A 24,044-nucleotide genomic window follows, 5' to 3' on the forward strand; every position below is an offset into this window, starting at 1 on the left:
AGAAGCTTCACTCTCTCTCTCTCTCTCTTTGCTAGTGACGAATGAATGTCCCCCTCTCCTTCCGAAATTTCGGAAGACGCTAACCTCTGCGAAATCACGAGTTGTCCAAATAAATCAGTGACGAAAACGCCAAAACACCAGACCTACTGCCGTTCGATAGCACACGCATCCCATTCCTTCCGGACAGAGTCTATGGCACCAGTTACGTTTACATAGATCTGTCCATGAGAGATTATGTAGGTGGTACCTGGAAGTGGCATCTCTATACCCCTCTATGGCATAACAAGGCTATTCATTTCAGGTAATAAACCATTTGAGCCAAAAGCCTGGTGTGCAAAAGCGATCAAACATCTAGGAGATATATTTAACTCAAGAGGGTCTCCCTAGTTTCCAGGAACTTTGTCTCTTTATCTTAAGTCTACAGTCTGCACTTTGTGCCTATGGTGTCCCATTGGGTACAAATTTGTCCAGAGGTTTGGTGTCTGCTATTTATTTTCCATCTTCAATTACTAAAGCAAAAAATATCTTCCAAATGGTTAAATCATGGGTAAAGTATTTGTCTGATGATGATGATGCTATTGACTGGGAGAATGTCTGGGAGAATGTCATTTCACTGATCAAAGAACCCAAACCATCAATTAATTCATTGTAAGCTTTGTCATAGGTTGTGCTGGACACCACTTATAATAATTCATACAAAACAGGCTTTAAGCCTAACCTGTAACCTGTGCCCCCCTCAATAGACTTGGCACATATAAAACTGATGATATGAGATTCATATGTTTTGGAGGAAAGGATCATCTATCCTGACTTCACTCCTTGAACCGATTCCTCTTCGACTTAATGACGATTCCAGTGAACAACAGTGGATGGTTTGGCCGGCTGGGTTGACTGCCGACCGGCTGGGTTGACTGCCGACCGGCTGGGTTGACTGCCGACCGGCTGGGTTGACTGCTGGCCAAAAATGTATTGTTCAGTGCTGGTTGCCACCACATGACCTTCATATAACACAATGGTTAGCATGTTTCCGCAGGTGTTGTTCAAGATATGATGGGAATGGGAAACTCTTCCCACAGTCAGAGCAGGAGTAAGGCTTCTCCCCTGTGTGAACTCGGCGATGGGAGGTTAAATGACTTGATGTTGTGAAGCATTTCCCACAGTCAGAGCAGCAGTAAGGCTTCTCTCCAGAATGTTTTCGCAGGTGTCTTTCAAGATATGATAGGAATGGGAAACTCTTCTCACAGTGAGGACAGTGGTGAGGCTTCTCTCCAGTGTGTGTTCGCTGGTGCACGTTCAAGCCACTCAGTTGAGAAAAACTCATCCCACAGTCAGAGCAGGAATAAGGCTTCTCTCCAGAATGCTTTCGTAGGTGTCTTTCAAGATATGATGGAAATGGGAAACTCTCCTCACAGTGAGGACAGCGGTGAGGCTTCTCTCCAGTGTGTGTTCGCTGGTGCACGTTCAACCCGCTCAGTTGAGAAAAACTCCTCCCACAAACAGAGCAGGAATAAGGCTTCTCTCCAGAATGTTTTCGAAGGTGTCTTTCAAGATATGATGGGAATGGGAAACTCTCCTCACAGTGAGGGCAGTGGCGAGACCTCTTAGCTTTGGTCCCTTCCTGATGTTTCTTCCCGGATGCAGGAAATGTCTCCACTTGCTCAGAGGAGTTAGAGGTCTCTCCTGGGTGAATGACAACATAAAAAACTGGTGAGCGGGTGCAGTACACATCCATAATCATTGGATCAAATTAAAAGAAATAAATGTGCATTACTGATAAAGCATTACTGAAAAGGAGTTACATCTATAGGTGTATTCTGCTTGAAATGAATGCTACATCGGCTTTATCTTCTTTTCTAAGTGACAATATCGCTGTTGAGCATCTTTAAAGACCCACTCCAGACTTCCTATCACCTAATGTATCACCTGATGTACTTAACAAAAGGCACATCTCAATGGTTGGTCCAGGTTAGAGCTTAACACAGGAACAGGAATTCAGCGGGTTTTGTGAGATTCTGGCAGGAATGGGAGTGAAATTCTAGAGTCTAGTTCGGGACAGGACGGGACAGGATCAACAGTCCACAGGAACGGGCAGTACAGGGATAGTGTAAAATTGCGTTTGTTTTTTTAGGTGGAAATATGTAATGTGAGGAGCATTTCATATAAACAACAACTGTGCAGGGTAGGCCTAACATAGTTTACTTAATAGAAACGTATACAAAAATTAAAGTCATTTCCACCCTTCCCCTTCCGTCAGCTCACTCTTGCGCCTCTAGGACCCATCACTAACATTAACATTAGAGACAAGGAATGAAAAAAAATGTTTTACCTAAATTTGATGGAGTTGTCTTTGACAAACACTGCTTGTAAAAATGTTGCGGATTAGGCTACCAACCGGAGAGAGCGACACGCAGCCTGAGGCAGCATAGCTGCTAATACTTTCAACAACTTTACCTTCAAACCAAATTGTTTGCATATTTTTTTTAATTTAAAAAAATTTTTTTTACCCCGTTTTCTCCCCAATTTCGTGGTTTCCAATTGTTTTTAGTAGCTACTATCTTGTCTCATCGCTACAACTCCCGTACGGGCTCGGGAGAGACGAAGGTTGAAAGTCATGCGTCCTCCGATACACAACCCAACCAAGCCGCACTGCTTCTTAACACAGCGCGCATCCAACACGGAAGCCAGCCGCACCAATGTGTCGGAGGAAACACCGTGCACCTGGCAACCTTGGTTAGCACGCACTGTGCCCGGCCCGCCACAGGAGTCGCTGCAGTACAGCGCCCTTAACCACTGCGCCACCCGGGAGGCCTAATTGTTTGCATATTTAACTAAACCCATGCCATCGGAGGTGAAGAGAGAAATAAAAATAGATTGACTTATGCAGTACTGGCGCTCAGGTTTTTAAAAATGTTTTATGTTCATGTTGTAAATTTGTGCTCAGTGCTGAGCTGTAGGCCGGTGCTGTGGTGAGTTGTAGGCCGGTGCTGTGCTGAGCCATAGGCTACAGTTTTATGCCGGTGCTGTGCTGAGCCATAGGCTACAGTTTCATGCCGGTGCTGTGCTGAGCTGTAGGCCGGTGCTGTGGTGAGTTGCAGGCCGGTGCTGTGCTGAGCCATAGGCTACAGTTTTATGCCGGTGCTGTGCTCAGCTGTAGGCTGCAGTTTAATGTGCTCAGTGCTGTGCTGAGCTGTAGAGGCTGCAGTTTAATGTGCTCAGTGCTGTGCTGAGCAGACCATCCTGCTGGGGTCTCTGTCCTCACCTGCAGCCTTAATCCACCTACATTTAGAATACGCTCTTATCCAGAGAGACTTAGGCAAAACAACCACATCACAGTCGCATATTGCATTAACAAAATAATTTTCAATACTTGGTAAAACCATAAACTATAAAAACATTTAGGTAATTTAATAAACTATTTGTATAGTTTATTCTCCGTTAGTCAGCAACTCCACACAAAATACATTTTCTGCGTGTGTGCCAGCTCATGTTATTTTTATAACACTTGGTAAACCAACGCAATAGCCTACATATTTCTGCGGGCAAAAAAAAGAGCACGAGATGGGAGTGGTTTTTATCAGGAAGGGACAAGAATGTTCCGGGGTAAAATAATTTGTTGCGAGAGCAGGACAGTACAGGGGGAAAAAAATTGCCAGGACAAGATGGGACAGGAATTCATTTTCACTCCCGTGTCAACCTCTAGGTGTCCTCTGGCATGGTAAAAGTGTGGTGGTGGTGGGGGGGTGCTCTTTTGTCCTCAATTGCTTCTCTATTGTTTCCACATACAACTCCTTCAATTTCCAAACCTTTGAATTTCGTAATTGTGTCTAAACATATAATTTCACCCTTATGTGTTTATACTTTACTGAATTTATACTTGGAATATACTTCAAATCAAATGTTATTGGTCACATGCACATGTTCAGCAGATGTGATTGGTCACATACACATGTTCAGCAGATGTGATTGGTCACATACACATGTTCAGCAGATGTGATTGGTCACATACACATGTTCAGCAGATGTGATTGGTCACATACACATGTTCAGCAGATGTGATTGGTCGCATACACATGTTCAGCAGATGTGATTGGTCGCATACACATGTTCAGCAGATGTGATTGGTCGCATACACATGTTCAGCAGATGTGATTGGTCACATACACATGTTCAGCAGATGTTATTGGTCACATACACATGTTCAGCAGATGTTATTGGTCACATACACATGTTCAGCAGATGTGATTGGTCACATACACATGTTCAGCAGATGTTATTGGTCACATACACATGTTTAGCAGATGTTATTGGTCACATACACATGGTTAGCAGATGTTATTGGTCACATACACATGGTTAGCAGATGTGATTGGTCACATACACATGTTCAGCAGATGTTATTGGTCACATACACATGTTCGGCAGATGTTATTGCGGGGTGTAGCGAAATGCTTGTCCTTTACTTTTATTACTGGAAAAATTCAAAGATAGCTGGAGTGGGCCTTAAACCCGTGAAACCAACTAATGTGTGTTCCTGGATCATCTGACGTGCCTAAAAATAATACATCAAATCTGCTCTTACCATGATCAGCAGATTCCCCAATGTATTCCTTCTGTTCTTCATTCATGGTGACATTCAGCCCCAGTGTTTGACTGCTGCCTGCCAGCTCTACGGATGCCATGTCTGGACTCTCTCCTGTGTAAATGAGAATAGAAGACAAAAAAAAAGTGTCAAAATGTGACAAATGCATTGCGTCTAAACTAACATTTTGCATTGGACTCGAGGAAATAAAATAAATACTAAAACCATGTAAGAAAGTGGTTGGCGTGCAACTAAATGACCTAACTGCGTACTTGATATCTGCCTGCCTCGATCAACAACAGACCCAGGTATCTTAAGTAAAAAATAAAAAAAAAATACAATTGGCATCTTAAAAATAGTATTCTAATAGAAATCAGTCTCTCACTAAAAGGAAAGTATGAAAACCAGCTGGCACTGTGGCCCTCGAGGACCAGAGGAAAAGTGTAACCGCTGTTGATAAAACATGGGATGTAATCTTAAGTGCACACGGTAGCAAACTGTTTGGCCAGTAACCAAGAGGTTGCAGAGTCGGATCCCCGAGCCAACTAGATGGGTTGGGGGGGGATCTGTCGATGTGCCCTTGAGCAAGGTATTTCTCCCCTATGAACTTACTAATAGTTTTTAATGTATAACAGGCTATGAATATTTCCTTTAACCTGTCACAAAGGCAGATAAGAGCATCTGTAAAATGACTAAAATGTAAAGGTAAACATGAATTTGAGCTGTGTATAACAGCAACACAATGCAATGTACAGTGGTAGAAAAATGTGAATGAGAAATGTGGAGAATACAGTATTCAATATACAGTACAATACCTTATGGACCTACACAAGGAACCGAACAGAAGCAAAAGGCACAAAACAGGAAGGGACCAACCTGAATTTATCCAATGAAAACTCTTGTTTACATTGTAAACGGTTTCTGTTGTAAACGTTTTGCAATAGACCAAGGTTTTTGCTACATTCTGCAACTAATGAATACACACCCCTGCTCTCTTACCTTGGTTGTAAACGCTGTTGATAAAAACCTGCTCTCTTCTTACCTGGATAATCATCACATTCCCAAATCTTCACTTCCTCCTCTTTATCTTTCGTGATGATATTCAACAGGAGTGTTTGACTGCTGTCTTTCACTGATGCCATTTCGCCTGCGGTGCCCAGTGATGTTGTCAGTCAGGACCCAGTCAGTATAGTCTTGGGCTCAGTTTGTGGTGGAGAACGGCAGGCTAGTTATCTTCACTCTCCTTATTAAGTAAAGATCAGATAGATAAACAACCTGAAAAACCTGTATAAAATGCAAGGGCTGTTATTTAATTTGGTGACTTGCTATCTAGTTAGCACACATAGCTATTGTTTTCTGATGTAGACAGTGATTTAATCAGTGTTGCTACGCTAATTTATTTACCTGTACCGGCTCTCGGCTGGATAAGCTACGAAATAAAGTCACAAATTGAAAGATAACCGTAGTTAACTAACGTTATTTAGGGTTTTTGCCACAATTTATTGCTAACGTTAGTTAGCTACACATTTGCCTATTTTGATAAAGTATGTGATGGCATTACTTTTTTCCGTTTGATTAACTTTAGCAAATATTTGAGTAACATTAGCCAGTCCTTGCGGTTTTGTCTAGAAGAGACGCGGCTTTTATTACAATTTACTTTGATTAAAAATTGACTTGACCAGGCCTTGCCTGTCCATTTGTCCTGAAACAGACTCCTCGTAAGGTCGTTCTTACCTGAAGCCTTGCTTCGCTAAAACGGAATCATAAATAGTTTGTTTTATTTGTGTACTGGATTAAGTTATGTGTCCATTGTTTATCGAATACAGTATTACTTATGGTTTAATATCTCCTACTAATAAAAAAACAAACAAACGCGATGGCAAATTTTCACTTCTTCTTTTTCGAATGACTGGGCTTGTCAAACTACACAAACGTAGAGGTACGCCACCTGTGTGCGGGAGGGTGCATCGCAGGGCATAATATATTCATTACTCAGGTTTTGGTTATTGTCCCCCACGATGAAATTGGAGAGGGGTTTCTCCGGTGAAAAGAGCCAATAATGAGCGGAATGAGCTACTATCGCCGAGCATTGAACAATGAGACAGATATTTCACTGGATGTATAAAAGTAATGCATCCGCTTGGGGTTTTACGCTCACTCAGAACTGACCATATAATTAATCAACTTCATTATGCTGTATTCCTCACCAAACTTAAGAGATACAACTTTATATTGATATTGACTCTGCATCTAACATATAATAATATAATAAACAATTGTATTTAACATTTGAATTCGTTTATTTATTGGCCTGTGTGTCCAATAGAAAAAATTACTGGTATGTCCTGTCTTCACAACCATTACAATTATCGGAGAGAGAAAATAATTTGGGCCTTGCTCAGTGAAACATTGTTGACAGTATATTGACATTTTATTCCCAGTACACTCACACAAAAAAAATGATTTGGGCCACTATTTTTGCCTGTAGGGGAACCCTGTAAAAGAAAAAAACAGGTTCCAGATCTAACCATTTAAGATCAGATAAAACTCATGGTGATGGTGGAGGCAGAGAAGGGGACCGTGGTCAACATAGAGGAGTCAGCTGACTAGGGGCCCATGGTGATGGTGGAGGCAGAGAAGGGGACAGTGGTCAACATAGAGGAGTCATAGAGGAGTCAGCTGACTAGGGGCCCATGGTGATGGTCAACATAGAGGAGGACTAGGGGCCCATGGTGATGGTGGAGGCAGAGAAGGGGACCGTGGTCAACATAGAGGAGTCAGCTGACTAGGGGCCCATGGTGATGGAGGAGGCAGAGAAGGGGACCGTGGTCAACATAGAGGAGTCAGCTGACTAGGGGCCCATGGTGATGGTGGAGGCAGAGAAGGGGACCGTGGTCAACATAGAGGAGTCAGCTGACTAGGGGCCCATGGTGATGGTGGAGGCAGAGAAGGGGACCGTGGTCAACATATGGTGATGGAGGAGGAGTCAGCTGACTAGGGGCCCATGGTGATGGAGGAGGCAGAGAAGGGGACCGTGGTCAACATAGAGGAGTCAGCTGACTAGGGGCCCATGGTGATGGTGGAGGCAGAGAAGGGGACCGTGGTCAACATAGAGGAGTCAGCTGACTAGGGGCCCATGGTGATGGAGGAGGCAGAGAAGGGGACCGTGGTCAACATAGAGGAGTCAGCTGACTAGGGGCCCATGGTGATGGTGGAGGCAGAGAAGGGGACCGTGGTCAACATAGAGGAGTCAGCTGACTAGGGGCCCATGGTGATGGTGGAGGCAGAGAAGGGGACCGTGGTCAACATAGAGGAGTCAGCTGACTAGGGGCCCATGGTGATGGTGGAGGCAGAGAAGGGGACCGTGGTCAACATAGAGGAGTCAGCTGACTAGGGGCCCATGGTGATGGAGGAGGCAGAGAATGGTCCCATAGAGGAGTCATCACTGATCCCAACCGTGGCCACCAAAGGAGGCAGGGGCATGTGCAGAGCAGGTGACCGTGGTCACCAGAGGAGGGCAGATCCCTCAGGGCATGTATCTGAATTAAACAGAAATAACACTTGGGACTACGCCAACCACGTGCGACAGCAGTAGCCATTCATTTACATAGACAGCGTCGTGTATGCCAGCGTAATTGTCAGGAAAAGTAATTATAAAAAAGTTGTTATTCTCTTTTTAAATCAAAGTTGCCTCATTCCTTCAGTTTTCCAGACGTAGCCCAGGTTACATGCCCTGAGATAAACAGGAGTAGCTGAGACTGCGCCGAAGAGGATGATGTTTACAAGCTTCTAACCAACTGTGCTATTTAGTTAGGTTTTGTTTGCGTTGTTTGGAACTTGTTTTTTTTAAACTTATTTTTTTCATAATGTTGCTGCTAGGGTTAGCTACGTCTGGTAAGACGAGGGGTGGGTGTGTCTATTTGCCAATAACAGCTGGTGCTACACACAGACCGATGCTGGCAATAAGACCGCACACAGCCAACTGTATAAGGCCATAAGCAAACAAGAAAATGCTCATCCAGCAATGGCGCTCCTAGTGGCCGGGGACTTTAATGCAGGCAAACTTAAATCCGTTTCACCACATTTTTACCAGCATGTCACGTGTGCAACCAGAGGAAAAATACACCCTCCATTTGGCAAATCTGACCATAATTCTATCCTCCAGCTTACAATCAAAAACCTGTGCAGGAAGCACCAGTGACACGCTCAATACGGAAGTGGTCAAATGATGTGGATGCTACGCTACAGGAATATTTTTCTAGCACAGACTGGAAAATGTTCCAGGATTCAGCCAATGGCATTGAGGAGTATACCACCTGAGGTAAAGCCCCTCAGTTTACTTCTGGAGATGCCACGTCTGCCCTATCCTGACTATCCTGAAGTGTGGCTGCCAAACACTGTGCAAGATACTCCACTGACATCAATGCAATTATGAAGTTGTGAGACAGTGAAACATTCCTTTTTCTACCTGTTGGATTCTGGCTTGAAATATACGTATTCCTGTCATCATATTAGAACGTATTGATTACATGAATAAGAAATGTATATGTTAGGGGTCAATGAAAGGTGAATAGGAACTTTGTGCATGGAAAGTTACTGAGTGAGACAAGGGGAGGTGCAGAAAGTTCACATTCTGTTCAAACATGTTTTTGCTGAATATTCATATTTCTAAGGAAGAGGGCAAAGGGTAGCATTTTGGTTTGAGTTCCTGGTAAGGCAGGCACGTTGCTGGGAACTAGGACAATGAGGGATGTGGAACTCAACTCCAGATAAGGTCAACAGTTGAAGAGAGAAGACAGGGAGGGGGGCCATAGGGGCCCACCCTGAAAACCATCTGACTACAGCCCTATCCCATATCAAATCAAATCAAATGTATTTATATAGCTCTTCTTACATCGGCTGATATATCAAAGTGCTCTACAGAAACCCAGCCTAAAACCCCAAACAGCAAGCAATGCAGGTGTAGAAGCATCGTGGCTAGGAAAAACTCCCTAGAAAGGCCAAAACCTATGAACCTAGGAAGAAACCTAGAGAGGAACACATGGGGAAAGATAGTACTTTTTGGAGAAATGTCCTCTGGTCTGATGAAACAACAAAAATAGAACTGTAACCTTCCGGTTACTAGTCCAATGCTCTAACCACTAGGCTACCCTGCCGCCCCTGCTGTACCTGTAGGAATGTGAAAGACAATGTAATTATTAGACTTTTACATCACCAAATCATTGTGGATTACTAAAGTATAATATCCCTGATAACAAATCATGATAATAGATGACATGATAATGATCAATAGATTCATGGGCACAAATATGTGTGTACCTTCCCTATCCAGAAGAGCCTACTCACTTTGCAGTTGGGGGTGCTTTTCTGGCAGTTTCCATTTCCTTCCTTCCTCTAAACTTTTGTCTCTAGGGTTTCTCCTTTCATGGTTTACTCAGTATAACTAAATGGATTTTGCCCTCCACGAATCCTCCTGTGATGTTCACTGCGATCATGGCAATGAAAACGAATCCTTTTCTTGGTTTGATAACCATAATTATTATAACTATGTTCATGCTAACGGTAGGCGGGGAAAGCATTGACTCGACTACATGCGTGTGCAATAGGAACATGTGCAACGCTGTAACCCTGGGTGCTGTCGATTTCCAGACATCGGGGGAAACATGCCAAAAGATGGAAGGAGAGTTATTGACAGTTCGATCTGCAGCATCAGACGAAATTATTGGAGATTTGCTTGTAGGCTTAACGGGAGACTTCTGGATCGGTTTGCGCCTACCAGCTGACCGATGTAGCAACATCGAATCGAAATTGAGAGGATACCAGTGGGCAACTGGATTTCAAATCACAGAATTCAGCAACTGGAAAGACAACGTAAATGTCTGCGCTCCACGGTGTGTGTCCGTTTCTACCGATCGAATGTGGACAGAACGACCTTGTCAGGAAAAAGTCGATGGATTTTTGTGTCAGAATGTTCATGGAAGCATGTGCCAAACACCGCAAATGGAGGCTCGCGAGTTTTTTCATCAAGGTGATGGTGGTGAAGGATGCGCTATGGCTCCTTGCGAACATATATGCACAGAGGTACCAGGGGGCTACACATGCTCGTGTAAAGAAGGATATATTCCAAGTAGCGAAAATACGCACTTGTGTAAAATGCACTGTTTTTTGGCCAAATGTCCAGTAATATGCGACAGACACAGCGCTGGGACACAATGTGATTGTCCTAGTGGCTTCATAAAGAGTGACGATTATTGCCACGATATTGACGAATGCGACCATGGATATTGTGATCAAAGTTGTGCTAACACGGCTGGAAGTTTTGTTTGTTCGTGCAGTGCAGGATTTTCCCTTCAAAATCTCGTGAAATGTGTCAAAACAGTCGGAAATGAAAGTGTTCCCTTAACAACGCCTGTCCACAGCGACTTTTTAGCGCCAGGTGTTAACTTTACAAGTAATGTCTCATCAGCAACAGCGGGGGGGTTTCTTTGGGTATGGATTTTCATTGCAGTGGCGGTCATAGTACTGATACTTGTTGTTCGGTATTGTGTTATTAAGCGTCATGAGCAGAATGTCGATAGCCAACAGAGATGTAATGATGAGGCGTTATAGAAACCAGTGACTGCCACATTAAGGAATGAGGAAAAGCTACTCAAGTTGGGGAGGGGGTTCAATGCTACTGTTGTGACTGTTGTTCAATATCACTTCTAGAGCCATGTTGTCATAAATGTTATGAAACCTAAATAAAGATGTCTAAAAAAGAAACAACGAATGACTTATAGCATTTTCATATGTAGAACATTCTCATAATGGTTGCTAAATAGTGTATGATAAAAAAAACGGTTTATGAATCGTAAAAATGTCAAATAAATGTTAACATTTCGTTGATGGATACCCTACAAATGATGCATACACATTTACAGACAAGGGCATATGGTTCTTTAAATCAAAGTAATATAACAATTGGTTACTTAATGTCACGGACCATTAATGCTTTTGATAATATTAATGTGGTCTAATTATTATACTGTTATAATTAGTACTACACTATGAATGGTCAAAATGTACAAGCTGAAGGAGGTCCTGAGCTCACCCATGATGTTATATTCAGATTTGGTACAATCACTTTTGCTCCACCCTGTTGTTAATATCGGTATTGTAAAATCAAGCCCCAAGAACATCCATTAAGGACACGTTTGTGTTACTTTTTTTGGGTGAAAAAAAAAAAAAATATATATATATATATATATATATATATATATATATATATATATATACAGTGCCTTGCGAAAGTATTCGGCCCCCTTGAACTTTGCGACCTTTTGCCACATTTCAGGCTTCAAACATAAAGATATAAAACTGTATTTTTTTGTGAAGAATCAACAACAAGTGGGACACAATCATGAAGTGGAACGACATTTATTGGATATTTCAAACTTTTTAACAAATCAAAAACTGAAAAATTGGGCGTGCAAAATTATTCAGCCCCCTTAAGTTAATACTTTGTAGCGCCAACTTTTGCTGCGATTACAGCTGTAAGTCGCTTGGGGTATGTCTCTATGAGTTTCGCACATCGAGAGACTGACATTTTTTCCCATTCCTCCTTGCAAAACAGCTCGAGCTCAGTGAGGTTGGATGGAGAGCATTTGTGAACAGCAGTTTTCAGTTCTTTCCACAGATTCTCGATTGGATTCAGGTCTGGACTTTGACTTGGCCATTCTAACACCTGGATATGTTTATTTTTGAACCATTCCATTGTAGGGGGCTGAATAATTTTGCACGCCCAATTTTTCAGTTTTTGATTTGTTAAAAAAGTTTGAAATATCCAATAAATGTCGTTCCACTTCATGATTGTGTCCCACTTGTTGTTGATTCTTCACAAAAAAATACAGTTTTATATCTTTATGTTTGAAGCCTGAAATGTGGCAAAAGGTCGCAAAGTTCAAGGGGGCCGAATACATTTGCAAGGCACTGTATATATATATATATATATATATATATATATATATATACAGCAGTTTCTGTCTCAATATTTGCAATGACCTCAATTTGTCAAAACAAACGTACAAAACAAATCAAAGTGCTCATTTCACTTTGGCCCATTGACTAATCAACTTCTGTATGTAGATGTGGTGTACTAACATCGCCACATCTTTTACAGTGTAAGAAAACACAATGAGAATTCCATTATTTGAGTGCTATTTAGGAACAGGATATGACTGTTCTCCTTTGTCTACCATTAGATCCAAAGTGCAAAAGACACAGGGGTCTGTTTCAGATTATCCAGGCACACATTTTGAGTGGCTGCTTGCTGCTTCCTTGTAGCGTTTTAGCCAGGCCCAGTAGGCATGTTTGGATAATTAACGTGAGAGTTTAGGATAATTAATGTGAGAGGTTAGGATAACTATCGTAGCAAGTTATGATAATTAAATTGGCAGGTTAGGAGAATTGACGTGTCATGTTGGGATAATTAGGTTATGGTTAGGAAAAGGTTACGTTGCTTGTACACTAGATGGCGGTAAATTGCTACGTGCAAAAACTAATGTCTGCAGTTTTTGGTTTGGCTATTTGTTTCAAGTGCATTAGTATGTAAATAAATCTCTCCCATGTCTTATTCGACTAGTAGTTGTTCTGAAATGTTTATTGCTTGCCTACAATTTACTCCCTCCTCTATGTTTACAGTTTTTTCCAACTGCTTACACACAAAATCCTTTCATGTCACACGATTTTTGAAACCTCTCACTCAAAGTGCAAAACTACACACCAAATATCCAAAACCATAAGCTATTTCTCAGGCTTTGACTCAGTTGTCAATTGCATAAAACACTTTTTTCAAAACACAAGTGACTTGCTTTCGTTTTCCAAACACAACCAATCAAAATGCTACACTTATTCACCAGGTCACACACACACACTCCTCACATGTGCAAACACTAAAATCTTAACTGATCACTAACCAATCACTGTTTTACTGTAGTATAGGCCTATAAATAGGTCAAAGGTCAGATGACCTGTTTTGAACAATGGATGCCAACAATGGACAGAGAGAAAGAGGAGTAGGAGGGAGAGGAAAAGGAAGAAGATGACAAGGGCAAAGAAGAGAAGGAAAGGAGAGCCATCTCTGATGAGATTAGGGCAACACTTGTTGATCATGTGATCAACCACGGTTTGACCATGAGAGAGGCTGGACTGAGAGTCCAACCCCAGTTGAGTCGATTTACAGTGGCGTCCATAATTCGAACCTTCAGAAATGAGAACAGGCATGCAACTATCTAATGACTATTTTAGCATTACAGCAATGTACTGTAAAATACGTACGACAGCATAGTATTGCATAAACATGTGTAACTCTAAGCCATCCATTTACTGCACTGCATTGAATGAATAAGGTTGTTTATCATGCTGTACTACATGTTTTTGTACATTGTTTACAGTTCCTATGCTGAACACATACTGTGTTTGAATTCTGTACAGAGTGGAAAGGCAAAAACATCATGGAGGACGAGGACGCTTGTTTACAGATGTACAAGAGACTGCTATTATAAATATGGTCTATGTGGGGACATAGAGGTTGCCTCTGTCCAAGGTTGGATACGCCATGCTAGGAGATACTTCCCTCCATGTTTGGCAAGAGAAAACGTATCCTGTGATGTGGACGAAGTATTGTGGCCAGGCCCAGGCCGGAGGAGAGATGAAGAGTAGCTTAGCACTGGTGATCCACCCCCCCCCCCCCCCCACCACCAATTCCTGGACTGACCACCCCGGGACCCCCCACACACAAATTGTGTTCTTTACTGTATTCTAAAGAAAATACTTTTGGTTTACATATGTTTATGGTTGTGTTGTATGCTACTGTATACAACAGTAATGTTTGGCCTAATAAATATGTTCTGTTTCTACATTGCATTGGTGTTTACAGTGTACTTGTTACCCCTCTCAGCAGATTACTTTCACTGTAGAACATTGTATTGGTGTTTACAGTGTACTTGTTACCCCTCAGCAGATTACTTTCACTGTAGAACATTGTATTGGAATGTAGATATAAGCCTATGAAAGACCAAAGAGCTTTAGATTTAGAACAACAGTGTTTACATGGTATATCCAAACATGTACTATTATGAAAGCAGTGTTTGCCATTTGATGCAAATGCTTCACTCTGACATGTGTTTATGGCATTTTGAATGCAGTGTTACATTTTGAAGGAGATGTGAGGCATTTTGCATTTTGTGTGTGCAGTTTGGGGAATTGTGTGTAGAGTTTTGAAAAAAAAGGAGACCGTTTTGAAAACTTGTGTAAGCAGTTGGAAAAAAACTGTAATACAACACACATACATTCATTATTCATTTCGGATGCCTAACCTGATGTGAATGTTGTTCTATAGAAAGTATTTGACTCTAGCTACAAAATTAAGGAAGTAGAAGGGGGTTGAGGGGGAGGGGTATTGTACTTAGAGCATTGGACTTGTAACCGAAAGGTCGCAAACTCGAATCCCCGAGCTGACAAGGTAAAAAAATATGTTATTCTGCCCCAGAACAAGGCAGTTAACCCGCTGTTCCTAGATCGTGATTGGAAATAAGAATTTGCTCTTCACTGACTTGCCTAAAGGTTGAATAAAAAGACTATGTAAATATATGCAAGTACACTACACATTAACTCACCAATGGGATTAAACACTACATAAGGATCTGTTAGCAGAAAAAAATATATTTTATTTAGAAAAGGTAAACAAATGTGTTTGTGGTACAGAACTTTTTGTTGTTGTTGCAGTTTTACAGATAATTTCCTGCAATTCAACACATTTCACCATGGAGCGGGGAGACATGTTTGCAGGTTTAAAAGGCGATTTCCTGCAATTCTACACAGAGAGAGTAACAAAATCAATGGGGCCGCCTCGAGGTCAGGGTCCCGGGTAATTGGTAATTCAGATCTGATTATTACAAGTTTAGATAGCTGGCTAGACTAACTCAAATAATTTATCGGTCTAAAAAATGATAACTGACATGGGCTAATTGAGTGACCGTGGGTGAATGACATGGGCTAATTGAGTGACCGTGGGTGAATGACATGGGCTAATTGAGTGACCGTGGGTGAATGCCATGGGCTATAACGAGAGGAAAACTGCTGATGCACAACCAAGTTTCGAAATTGCACCCTGTGTTTTCTACTATTCCAACTCAACAGTGAGTTGAGACCCTGACTGAGGTCTGTAAACCACGCACAACGTGACTGGACTAACGACGTGCACACAGCAATGGACTGTATAGGAAGGAGTATAGCAAAAAATATAAATAATGATTACCGTGCAATAAAAGTAGGAAATAACCCACTGCTGGGTCAAAATACACGAATAACATGAACTCGGGAAAATAGTAAAAATCAACCCAACATTTTTTTTCGAGAGTATGACGATGAAATAACATTGTTAAACCGTTATGAATAAAACATACTTAAAATTGGATATGTGCTTTGATGAAGTACAGGCAATGATCTGACACGCTGTAAAAAGAAAACATTTGTATTCAGATTCTTCAACGATTTTTAAAATATATTTTAGTAGGTAATGCAATGTCTGAATATTATTTAGATTTGTTATCGTTTAACATTTCAAGAGTTCACACAATTTCAAGCTGTGCTTTCAAGTGACCCGTCAAATGTTTCCAACCGAGTATCTATACCGGAAGCCACCCAACAATAACTGTCAGCAGTGGCGATTTTCTTCCTCGCTTCTTTTTTTGAATGACTGCATCGAAATATGACAATAACAGAGGTTACTGCAATGAGAATAAGTAGTGGAACAACAGAAGCAATGACGCAAATAAACAGCCAAGAGCTAAATAAATGATAATTATGCGCTGGCCCACTCATTCCAATGGTTTTGCTGGACGGACTATGCTGCGTAATGTCGTGCGGAATGTCATGCGTAATGTCGTGCGTAATGTCGTGCCTAATAGTGTCTTGAGGTGGTCCGTGGGTGTACTGAGTCTCTTTTTTTAATTCAACCGGCGATATGGTTATAGTGCCCATGGTCTCGTCGTGTTGGTCAGTGTCTCTATGATCACTTGACGTCTCCGCAGTGGAGACAACAGTCACATCTCGAATGCAGGTCATTCCATTAGGGTGTAACCGGAAGTTCTGATGGCAAGAACACCTGAAACTACCAAAGGTATTAGTGCATTTGTCCTCGCATCGATTACTGAAGCATTCGTCTATGTCTTTACAAGTATGCCCGTCCTCAGACACAGTGAACCCCGCGATGCAATGGCAGGAGAAGGATCCTTCAGAGTTAAGACATATTTGGGGACATCTAGATTCCGTGCACTCGTCTATATCGTGGCATTTGCCATCAACCATTGTGTAGCCTCCCTTGCACCTACATATGTAACTACCTTGGGTATTGATGCAATGATGACCATCGCAGGCATTAATGTGGCATTCATCAACATCAATACAACCAAATTGGTCTTTATCCAATTGGAAGCCGTTTGGGCATACGCACGAGAAGCCCGTCGGTCCTGTTACACATTGGTGCTGACATGGAGAACTGTGACAATATTCCTTTAGGCCACATGATACTCTGTCCTGTCCTAACACATAACCGTCCTTGCATTCACAACGGACACCACCAGCGTCACTATCAACGCACAAATGATCACATCCACCGTTTTTATACCCACAGTTCTGTTTATCTGAGCCACAAAACGGACCAGGGATAGTCCAACCATAGACACCATCCGTTAATTTACAAATAGAAAAGTGATCAGTGTCATTGCATCTTATATCAGCATATGTTCCAAATGGGAATGCAGTCATGTTATTATCCCCATTTAATGGATTTGCTGAGAATGGGAGCATGTAATTCACTTGCTCTCCTCCTGCCAACAACAAAGGTTTACACATTCCCTTGAAATAGAATTTGCACGAGTAAAAAGCCTCGTCTTTGCAAGATCCATCCGTCCATTTCAATTCATTGCGACTCCATAAAGAATAATGTACCAACACGCAACGCTCCTCTGTGCAGGTGCTGCGAGGTTCCTTCTCCCAGTTCGAATATTGGGAATATTCCCCTCCAGATATCCACTTAAAACCGTTGAGACTCATGTCCCTTATAATGCAATCGCCTTTACGCAATTTCAAACCGATCCAAAATTTGAAGTCCAAATAGCGATGTCTTTCGTCGATCTGTGAAAGGGTTGACTGAAGTTCTGCTATCTCGCTTTTGTCTTTAATTGTTACCAAGTAACCTCCGTCACCATGGCATTTCAATCGAGCGTCTTCAAAGCTGACTCCCTCCATGTGAAAAGAGAAACAGGCATTGGATGTACACACAGTTGCTTCTCCGTCGGTGTCTGCTCCAGTTGCTCCCCACATAGAGAGTTGCAGTAAAAGTAACAACAGCATCATTCCCACATAATCCAATAAACCAACAGCAATCATTGATTTAATTTCTAAAAGGCTACATTTACGCCTTATTGGCAAACGGACGACAAATTAGGCTCCTCATTCCCTGCAAGTGGTGCGAATTTGAATTGTACATTCAAGCGCCTACACCCTGTATGTGTATGTAAACATTAGACCTAAAAAAAATATTGCAGCAGATTTTTGTCTTCTGCTGAACAAAGTTCCATTGTGGAAAGCAAAAACAATAGCAGCACCCTCATTGTTTTGACTTGTTTTCCCGATGGCTACATGTTTAGTAAACGTGACAGACTGCTTGTTTGGCCTACACCACTTTTAGCCGATGTTGATTTGCAAACGCAAAACATAGCATTTAATGATTTCGCAATCTATTAAATCAATTCCCATATGAAAGTAACAATTTGTACGTAACTATTGTTCATAGCCTATCATATTTATTTCATTTATTTCAAAAGCTGTTGATTTCATTATTTATTTAGTTATGTTGACTAACTTAATAGGCTACATTTAAGTTTATAGAAATAAGCCTTCATTAAAAATTGCAAGTGGACAGACAAAAACGGCTTCCCAAATAGAATGAATTCAATAATTTGTTTCCATGTGTTGCAGAGAACAGGGTCTTTTCCTGACAGCCTTCTTTTAATTCATTTAAAAGCTCTGCTGAAATGAGAGCCCGGAAAAATGACAGTAGTTAACTAGATGGTAACTTTACAAGTACAGTTGTGGGGCTTGGAAGTTTAACAAGTTTTTTGGTAACACTTTCCTGGACACCCAGCATCATAACACATGATGACATGGTCACAACCAAAATTTGTCATAACCTGTCATAATATTGTCATATTACTGTTATGACCATTATATTTACTCCTTCATTTCAAACGTGTTTTCTCCCTGTCAAGAAGTGTCCTTCCATTTGAACGTTTTTTTTCCTTTGTTTGCATTTGTAATTCATTCTTTACAGTCATGTTTTTTTTTTCATCATATTTTAAGTAACTTGCAGAAAATACACTCTATGACACTGTCATGAAGCATTATGACCATCCTGCGTCACTTTACTTGGACTAAGATAATACACTCTATGACACTGTCATGAAGCATTATGACCATCCTGTGTCACTTTTAGTAGTTGTGGTTCAGCAGTTTTGTGGTCAGTAGTTGTGTGGTTGTGGTCAGTAGTTGTGGTAAGTAGTTGTGTGGTTTAGTAGTTGTGGTCAGTAGTTGTGTGGTTGTGGTCAGTAGTTGTGGTCAGTAGTTGTGGTAAGTAGTTGTGTGGTTTAGTAGTTGTGGTCAGTAGTTGTGTGGTTGTGGTCAGTAGTTGTGGTAAGTAGTTGTGTGGTTTAGTAGTTGTGGTTCAGCAGTTTTGTGGTCAGTAGTTGTGTGGTTGTGGTCAGTAGTTGTGGTCAGTAGTTGTGGTAAGTAGTTGTGTGGTTTAGTAGTTGTGGTCAGTAGTTGTGGTCAGTAGTTGTGTGATTTTGTAGTTGTGGTCAGTAGTTGTGTGGTTGTGGTCAGTAGTTGTGGTAAGTAGTTGTGTGGTTTAGTAGTTGTGGTCAGTAGTTGTGTGGTTGTGGTCAGTAGTTGTGGTCAGTAGTTGTGTGGTTGTGGTCAGTAGTTGTGGTTTAGCAGTTTTGTGGTCAGTAGTTGTGTGGTTCAGTAGTTTTGTGGTGAGTACTTGTGGTTCAGTAGTTATGGTTCAGTGGTTGTGGTTCAGTGGTTGTGGTTCAGTAGTTGTGTTTTCAGTACTTGTGGTTCAGTAGTTATGGTTCAGTAGTTGTGTGGTCAGTATTTGTGGTTCAGTAGTTATGGTTCATTGGTTGTGGTTCAGTGGTTGTGGTTCAGTAGTTGTGTTTTCAGTACTTGTGGTTCAGTAGTTATGGTTCAGTAGTTGTGTGGTCAGTACTTGTGGTTAAGTAGTTATGGTTCAGTAGTTTTGTGGTCAGTAGTTGTAGTTCAGTAGTTGTGGTTCAGTAGTTGTGGTCAGTAGTTGCGGTTCAGCAGTTTTGTGGTCAGTAGTTGTGTGGTTCAGTAGTTTTGTGGTCAGTACTTGTGGTTCAGTAGTTATGGTTCAGTGGTTGTGGATCAGTAGTTGTGTTTTCAGTACTTGTGGTTCAGTAGTTATGGTTCAGTAGTTTTGTGGTCAGTACTTGTGGTTCAGTAGTTATGGTTTAGTAGTTTTGTGGTCAGTAGTTGTGGTTCAGTAGTTGTGTGGCTGTGGGAGGTAGGTGGGGTTCAGTAGTTGTGGTCAGTATTTGTATGGTTGTTGTCAATAGTTGTGATCAGTAGTGGTCAGTAGTTGTGTGATTGTTGTAGGTAGTTGTGGTCAGTAGTTGTGTGGTTCAGTAATTGTGGTCAGTAGTTGTAGTCGGTTGTTGTGTGGTTCAGTAGTTGTGGTCAGTAGTTGTGGTCAGTAGTTGTCGTCAGTAGTGGCCATCAGTAGTTGTGTGGTTGTGGTCAGTGGTTGTGTGGTTCAGTAGTCGTGTGCCCTCCAATTAGTATGATACTGTATGTATTAGGTATCTTGTATATTTTATGTTATTGTTATGTGTCTATGGTCTATGGCTATGGGTTAGGGTTAAGATCAAGGTTAGGTTAAAGGGTTAAGGTTAGGGTTAGGGTTAGCTAACATGATAATTATTTACAAAGTACCTAAAAAGTAGTAAGTAGTTGAAAAGTTTCTAAAATGCAGAAGTTGTCCTTGATAAGATTTGAACACCCAACATTTGGGTTGCTAGACATGCACGTTATATGTTTTTGCCTTAATTGTGTAACCATACCAAACATAACATTTCATACTATTTTCATAGTCCCGGATTTACATTTACTATGTTACGTCTAGTCTATGAGACCAGGCTGTTTACACAGGCCCGATTGCTTCTGCCAAATATAAGGCCCTGCCTGAAACCCGAAATCAGAAATAACTCCCGCAATTAGTAAATCCTTTAGCTGCTGCTCTCTGTCTGTCACTCAATCACTCCCGCATACTCCCATTTTCTTCTGAGCTGTCTTGTATTATTCACGACCGTAATCTAGCCTGGGCTAAAAGCAAGGAAATCTTGTTCTGATGCTGATTGGCTTATTTTTAGGCAGTTACGAAACAAGTATTATTTTCTTCTCAGGAAGGCAAAGTCTGAATATTTTATGTCTGTTACCACTGATAACCTGAATTTATTTGTATTTTTTATTTTACCTTTATTTAACCAGGTAGGCAAGTTGAGAACAAGTTCTCATTTACAATTGCGACCTGGCCAAGATAAAGCAAAGCAGTTCGACAGATACAACAACACAGAGTTACACATGGAGTAAAACAAACATACAGTCAATAATAAAGTATAAACAAGTCTATATACAATGTGAGCAAATGAGGTGAGAAGGGAGGTAAAGGCAAAAAAGGCCTTGGTGGCAAGGTAAATACAATATAGCAAGTAAAACACTGGAATGGTAGTTTTGCAATGGAAGAATGTGCAAAGTAGAAATAAAAATAATGGGGTGCAAAGGAGCAAAATAAATTAATTAATTAAATACAGTTGGGAAAGAGGTAGTTGATAGGGCTAAATTATAGGTGGGCTATGTACAGGTGCAGTAATCTGTGAGCTGCTCTGACAGTTGGTGCTTAAAGCTAGTGAGGGAGATAAGTGTTTCCAGTTTCAGAGATTTTTGTAGTTCGTTCCAGTCATTGGCAGCAGAGAACTGGAAAGAGAGGCGGCCAAAGAAAGAATTGGTTTTGGGGGTGACTAGAGAGATATACCTGCTGGAGCGTGTGCTACAGGTGGGAGATGCTATGGTGACCAGCGAGCTGAGATAAGGGGGGACTTTACCTAGCAGGGTCTTGTAGATGACATGGAGCCAGTGGGTTTGGCGACGAGTATGAAGCGAGGGCCAGCCAACGAGAGCGTACAGGTCGCAATGGTGGGTAGTATATGGGGCTTTGGTGACAAAACGGATTGCACTGTGATAGACTGCATCCAATTTGTTGAGTAGGGTATTGGAGGCTATTTTGTAAATGACATCGCCAAAGTCGAGGATTGGTAGGATGGTCAGTTTTACAAGGGTATGTTTGGCAGCATGAGTGAAGGATGCTTTGTTGCGAAATAGGAAGCCAATTCTAGATTTAACTTTGGATTGGAGATGTTTGATATGGGTCTGGAAGGAGAGTTTACAGTCTAACCAGACACCTAAGTATTTGTAGTTGTCCACGTATTCTAAGTCAGAGCCGTCCAGAGTAGTGATGTTGGACAGGCGGGTAGGTGCAGGTAGCGATCGGTTGAAGAGCATGCATTTAGTTTTACTTGTATTTAAGAGCAATTGGAGGCCACGGAAGGAGAGTTGTATGGCATTGAAGCTTGCCTGGAGGGTTGTTAACACAGTGTCCAAAGAAGGGCCGGAAGTATACAGAATGGTGTCGTCTGCGTAGAGGTGGATCAGAGACTCACCAGCAGCAAGAGCGACCTCATTGATGTATACAGAGAAGAGAGTCGGTCCAAGAATTGAACCCTGTGGCACCCCCATAGAGACTGCCAGAGGTCCGGACAACAGACCCTCCGATTTGACACACTGAACTCTATCAGAGAAGTAGTTGGTGAACCAGGCGAGGGAATCATTTGAGAAACCAAGGCTGTTGAGTCTGCCGATGAGGATGTGGTGATTGATAGAGTCGAAAGCCTTGGCCAGATCAATGAATACGGCTGCACAGTAATGTTTCTTATCGATGGCAGTTAAGATATCGTTTAGGACCTTGAGCGTGGCTGAGGTGCACCCATGACCAGCTCTGAAACCAGGTTGCATAGCAGAGAAGGTATGGTGAGATTCAAAATGGTCGGTAATCTGTTTGTTGACTTGGCTTTCGAAGACCTTAGAAAGGCATGGTAGGATAGATATAGGTCTGTAGCAGTTTGGGTCAAGAGTGTCCCCCCCTTTGAAGAGGGGGATGACCGCAGCTGCTTTCCAATCTATGGGAATCTCAGACGACACGAAAGAGAGGTTGAACAGGCTAGTAATAGGGGTGGCAACAATTTCGGCAGATAATTTTAGAAAGAAAGGGTCCAGATTGTCTAGCCCGGCTGATTTGTAGGGTTCCAGATTTTGCAGCTCTTTCAGAACATCAGCTGAATGGATTTGGGAGAAGGAGAAATGGGGAAGGCTTGGGCGAGTTGCTGTTGGGGGTGCAGTGCTGTTGACAGGGGTAGGAGTAGCCAGGTGGAAAGCATGGCCAGCAGTAGAAAAATGCTTATTGAAATTTTCAATTATGGTGGATTTATCAGTGGTGACAGTGTTTCCTATCTTCAGTGCAGTGGGCAGCTGGGAGGAGGTGTTCTTATTCTCCATGGACTTTACAGTGTCCCAGAACTTTTTTGAGTTAGTGTTGCAAGAAGCAAATTTCTGCTTGAAAAAGCTAGCCTTGGCTTTTCTAACTGCCTGTGTATAATGGTTTCTAGCTTCCCTGAACAGCTGCATATCACGGGGGCTGTTCGATGCTAATGCAGAACGCCATAGGATGTTTTTGTGTTGGTTAAGGGCAGTCAGGTCTGGGGAGAACCAAGGGCTATATCTGTTCCTGGTTCTAAATTTCTTGAATGGGGCATGTTTATTTAAGATGGTTAGGAAGGCATTTTTAAAAAATATCCAGGCATCCTCTACTGACGGGATGAGGTCAATATCCTTCCAGGATACCCCGGCCAGGTCGATTAGAAAGGCCTGCTCGCTGAAGTGTTTCAGGGAGCGTTTTACAGTGATGAGAGGAGGTCGTTTGACCGCTGACCCATTACGGATGCAGGCAATGAGGCAGTGATCGCTGAGATCTTGGTTGAAGACAGCAGAGGTGTATTTAGAGGGGAAGTTGGTTAGGATGATATCTATGAGGGTGCCCGTGTTTAAGGCTTTGGGGAGGTACCTGGTAGGTTCATTGATAATTTGTGTGAGATTGAGGGCATCAAGTTTAGATTGTAGGATGGCTGGGGTGTTAAGCATGTTCCAGTTTAGGTCGCCTAGCAGCACGAGCTCTGAAGATAGATGAGGGGCAATCAGTTCACATATGGTGTCCAGAGCACAGCTGGGGGCA

At 41.9% G+C, this 24,044-nt stretch overlaps 2 protein-coding genes and 1 pseudogene across 3 annotated transcripts; 1 reads left to right on the top strand and 2 right to left on the bottom strand.

Moving 5' to 3' along the window:
- Nucleotides 1-597: 597 nt before the first annotated feature.
- Nucleotides 598-6,463, bottom strand: LOC139384107 (oocyte zinc finger protein XlCOF6.1-like). 2 transcript variants are annotated; one of them, XM_071128752.1, is made up of 4 exons: nucleotides 6,314-6,463; nucleotides 5,622-5,822; nucleotides 4,580-4,693; nucleotides 598-1,680 (listed from the first exon to the last, which is right to left on the bottom strand). In XM_071128752.1, exons 2-4 carry the CDS (start codon nucleotides 5,719-5,721, stop codon nucleotides 1,001-1,003), a joined length of 894 nt encoding a protein of 297 aa, XP_070984853.1. In that variant the 5' UTR covers nucleotides 5,722-5,822; nucleotides 6,314-6,463; the 3' UTR covers nucleotides 598-1,000. The 2 variants fall into 2 exon arrangements, with proteins under 2 accessions (XP_070984853.1, XP_070984854.1); XM_071128753.1 differs by having other exon boundaries at nucleotides 5,622-5,863.
- Nucleotides 6,464-10,021: 3,558 nt separating this feature from the next.
- Nucleotides 10,022-11,341, top strand: LOC139383743 (thrombomodulin-like). The gene has a single exon (XM_071128300.1). It carries the CDS (start codon nucleotides 10,058-10,060, stop codon nucleotides 11,186-11,188), a length of 1,131 nt encoding a protein of 376 aa, XP_070984401.1. The 5' UTR covers nucleotides 10,022-10,057; the 3' UTR covers nucleotides 11,189-11,341.
- Nucleotides 11,342-16,490: 5,149 nt separating this feature from the next.
- On the bottom strand, nucleotides 16,491-18,109 carry LOC139383641 (complement component C1q receptor-like; annotated as a pseudogene).
- Between the last annotated feature and the right edge of the window lie 5,935 nt (nucleotides 18,110-24,044).

The sequence above is a fragment of the Oncorhynchus clarkii genome, chromosome 25 (genome assembly GCF_045791955.1).
Source record: "Oncorhynchus clarkii lewisi isolate Uvic-CL-2024 chromosome 25, UVic_Ocla_1.0, whole genome shotgun sequence".
NCBI classification, from domain to species: Eukaryota; Metazoa; Chordata; class Actinopteri; order Salmoniformes; family Salmonidae; genus Oncorhynchus; species Oncorhynchus clarkii.

Excerpts from the sequence above, each read along its gene's own strand:
- LOC139383743 (XM_071128300.1), top strand. The coding sequence starts at position 10,058 with ATGTTCACTGCGATCATGGCAATGAAAACGAATCCTTTTCTTGGTTTG.
- LOC139384107 (XM_071128752.1), bottom strand. The coding sequence starts at position 5,721 with ATGGCATCAGTGAAAGACAGCAGTCAAACACTCCTGTTGAATATCATC. Across the intron at positions 4,694-5,621 it reads GGAATGTGATGATTATCCAG|GAGAGAGTCCAGACATGGCA; the intron begins GTAAGAAGAGAG and ends TCATTTACACAG. Across the intron at positions 1,681-4,579 it reads TGGGGAATCTGCTGATCATG|GAGAGACCTCTAACTCCTCT; the intron begins GTAAGAGCAGAT and ends TCATTCACCCAG.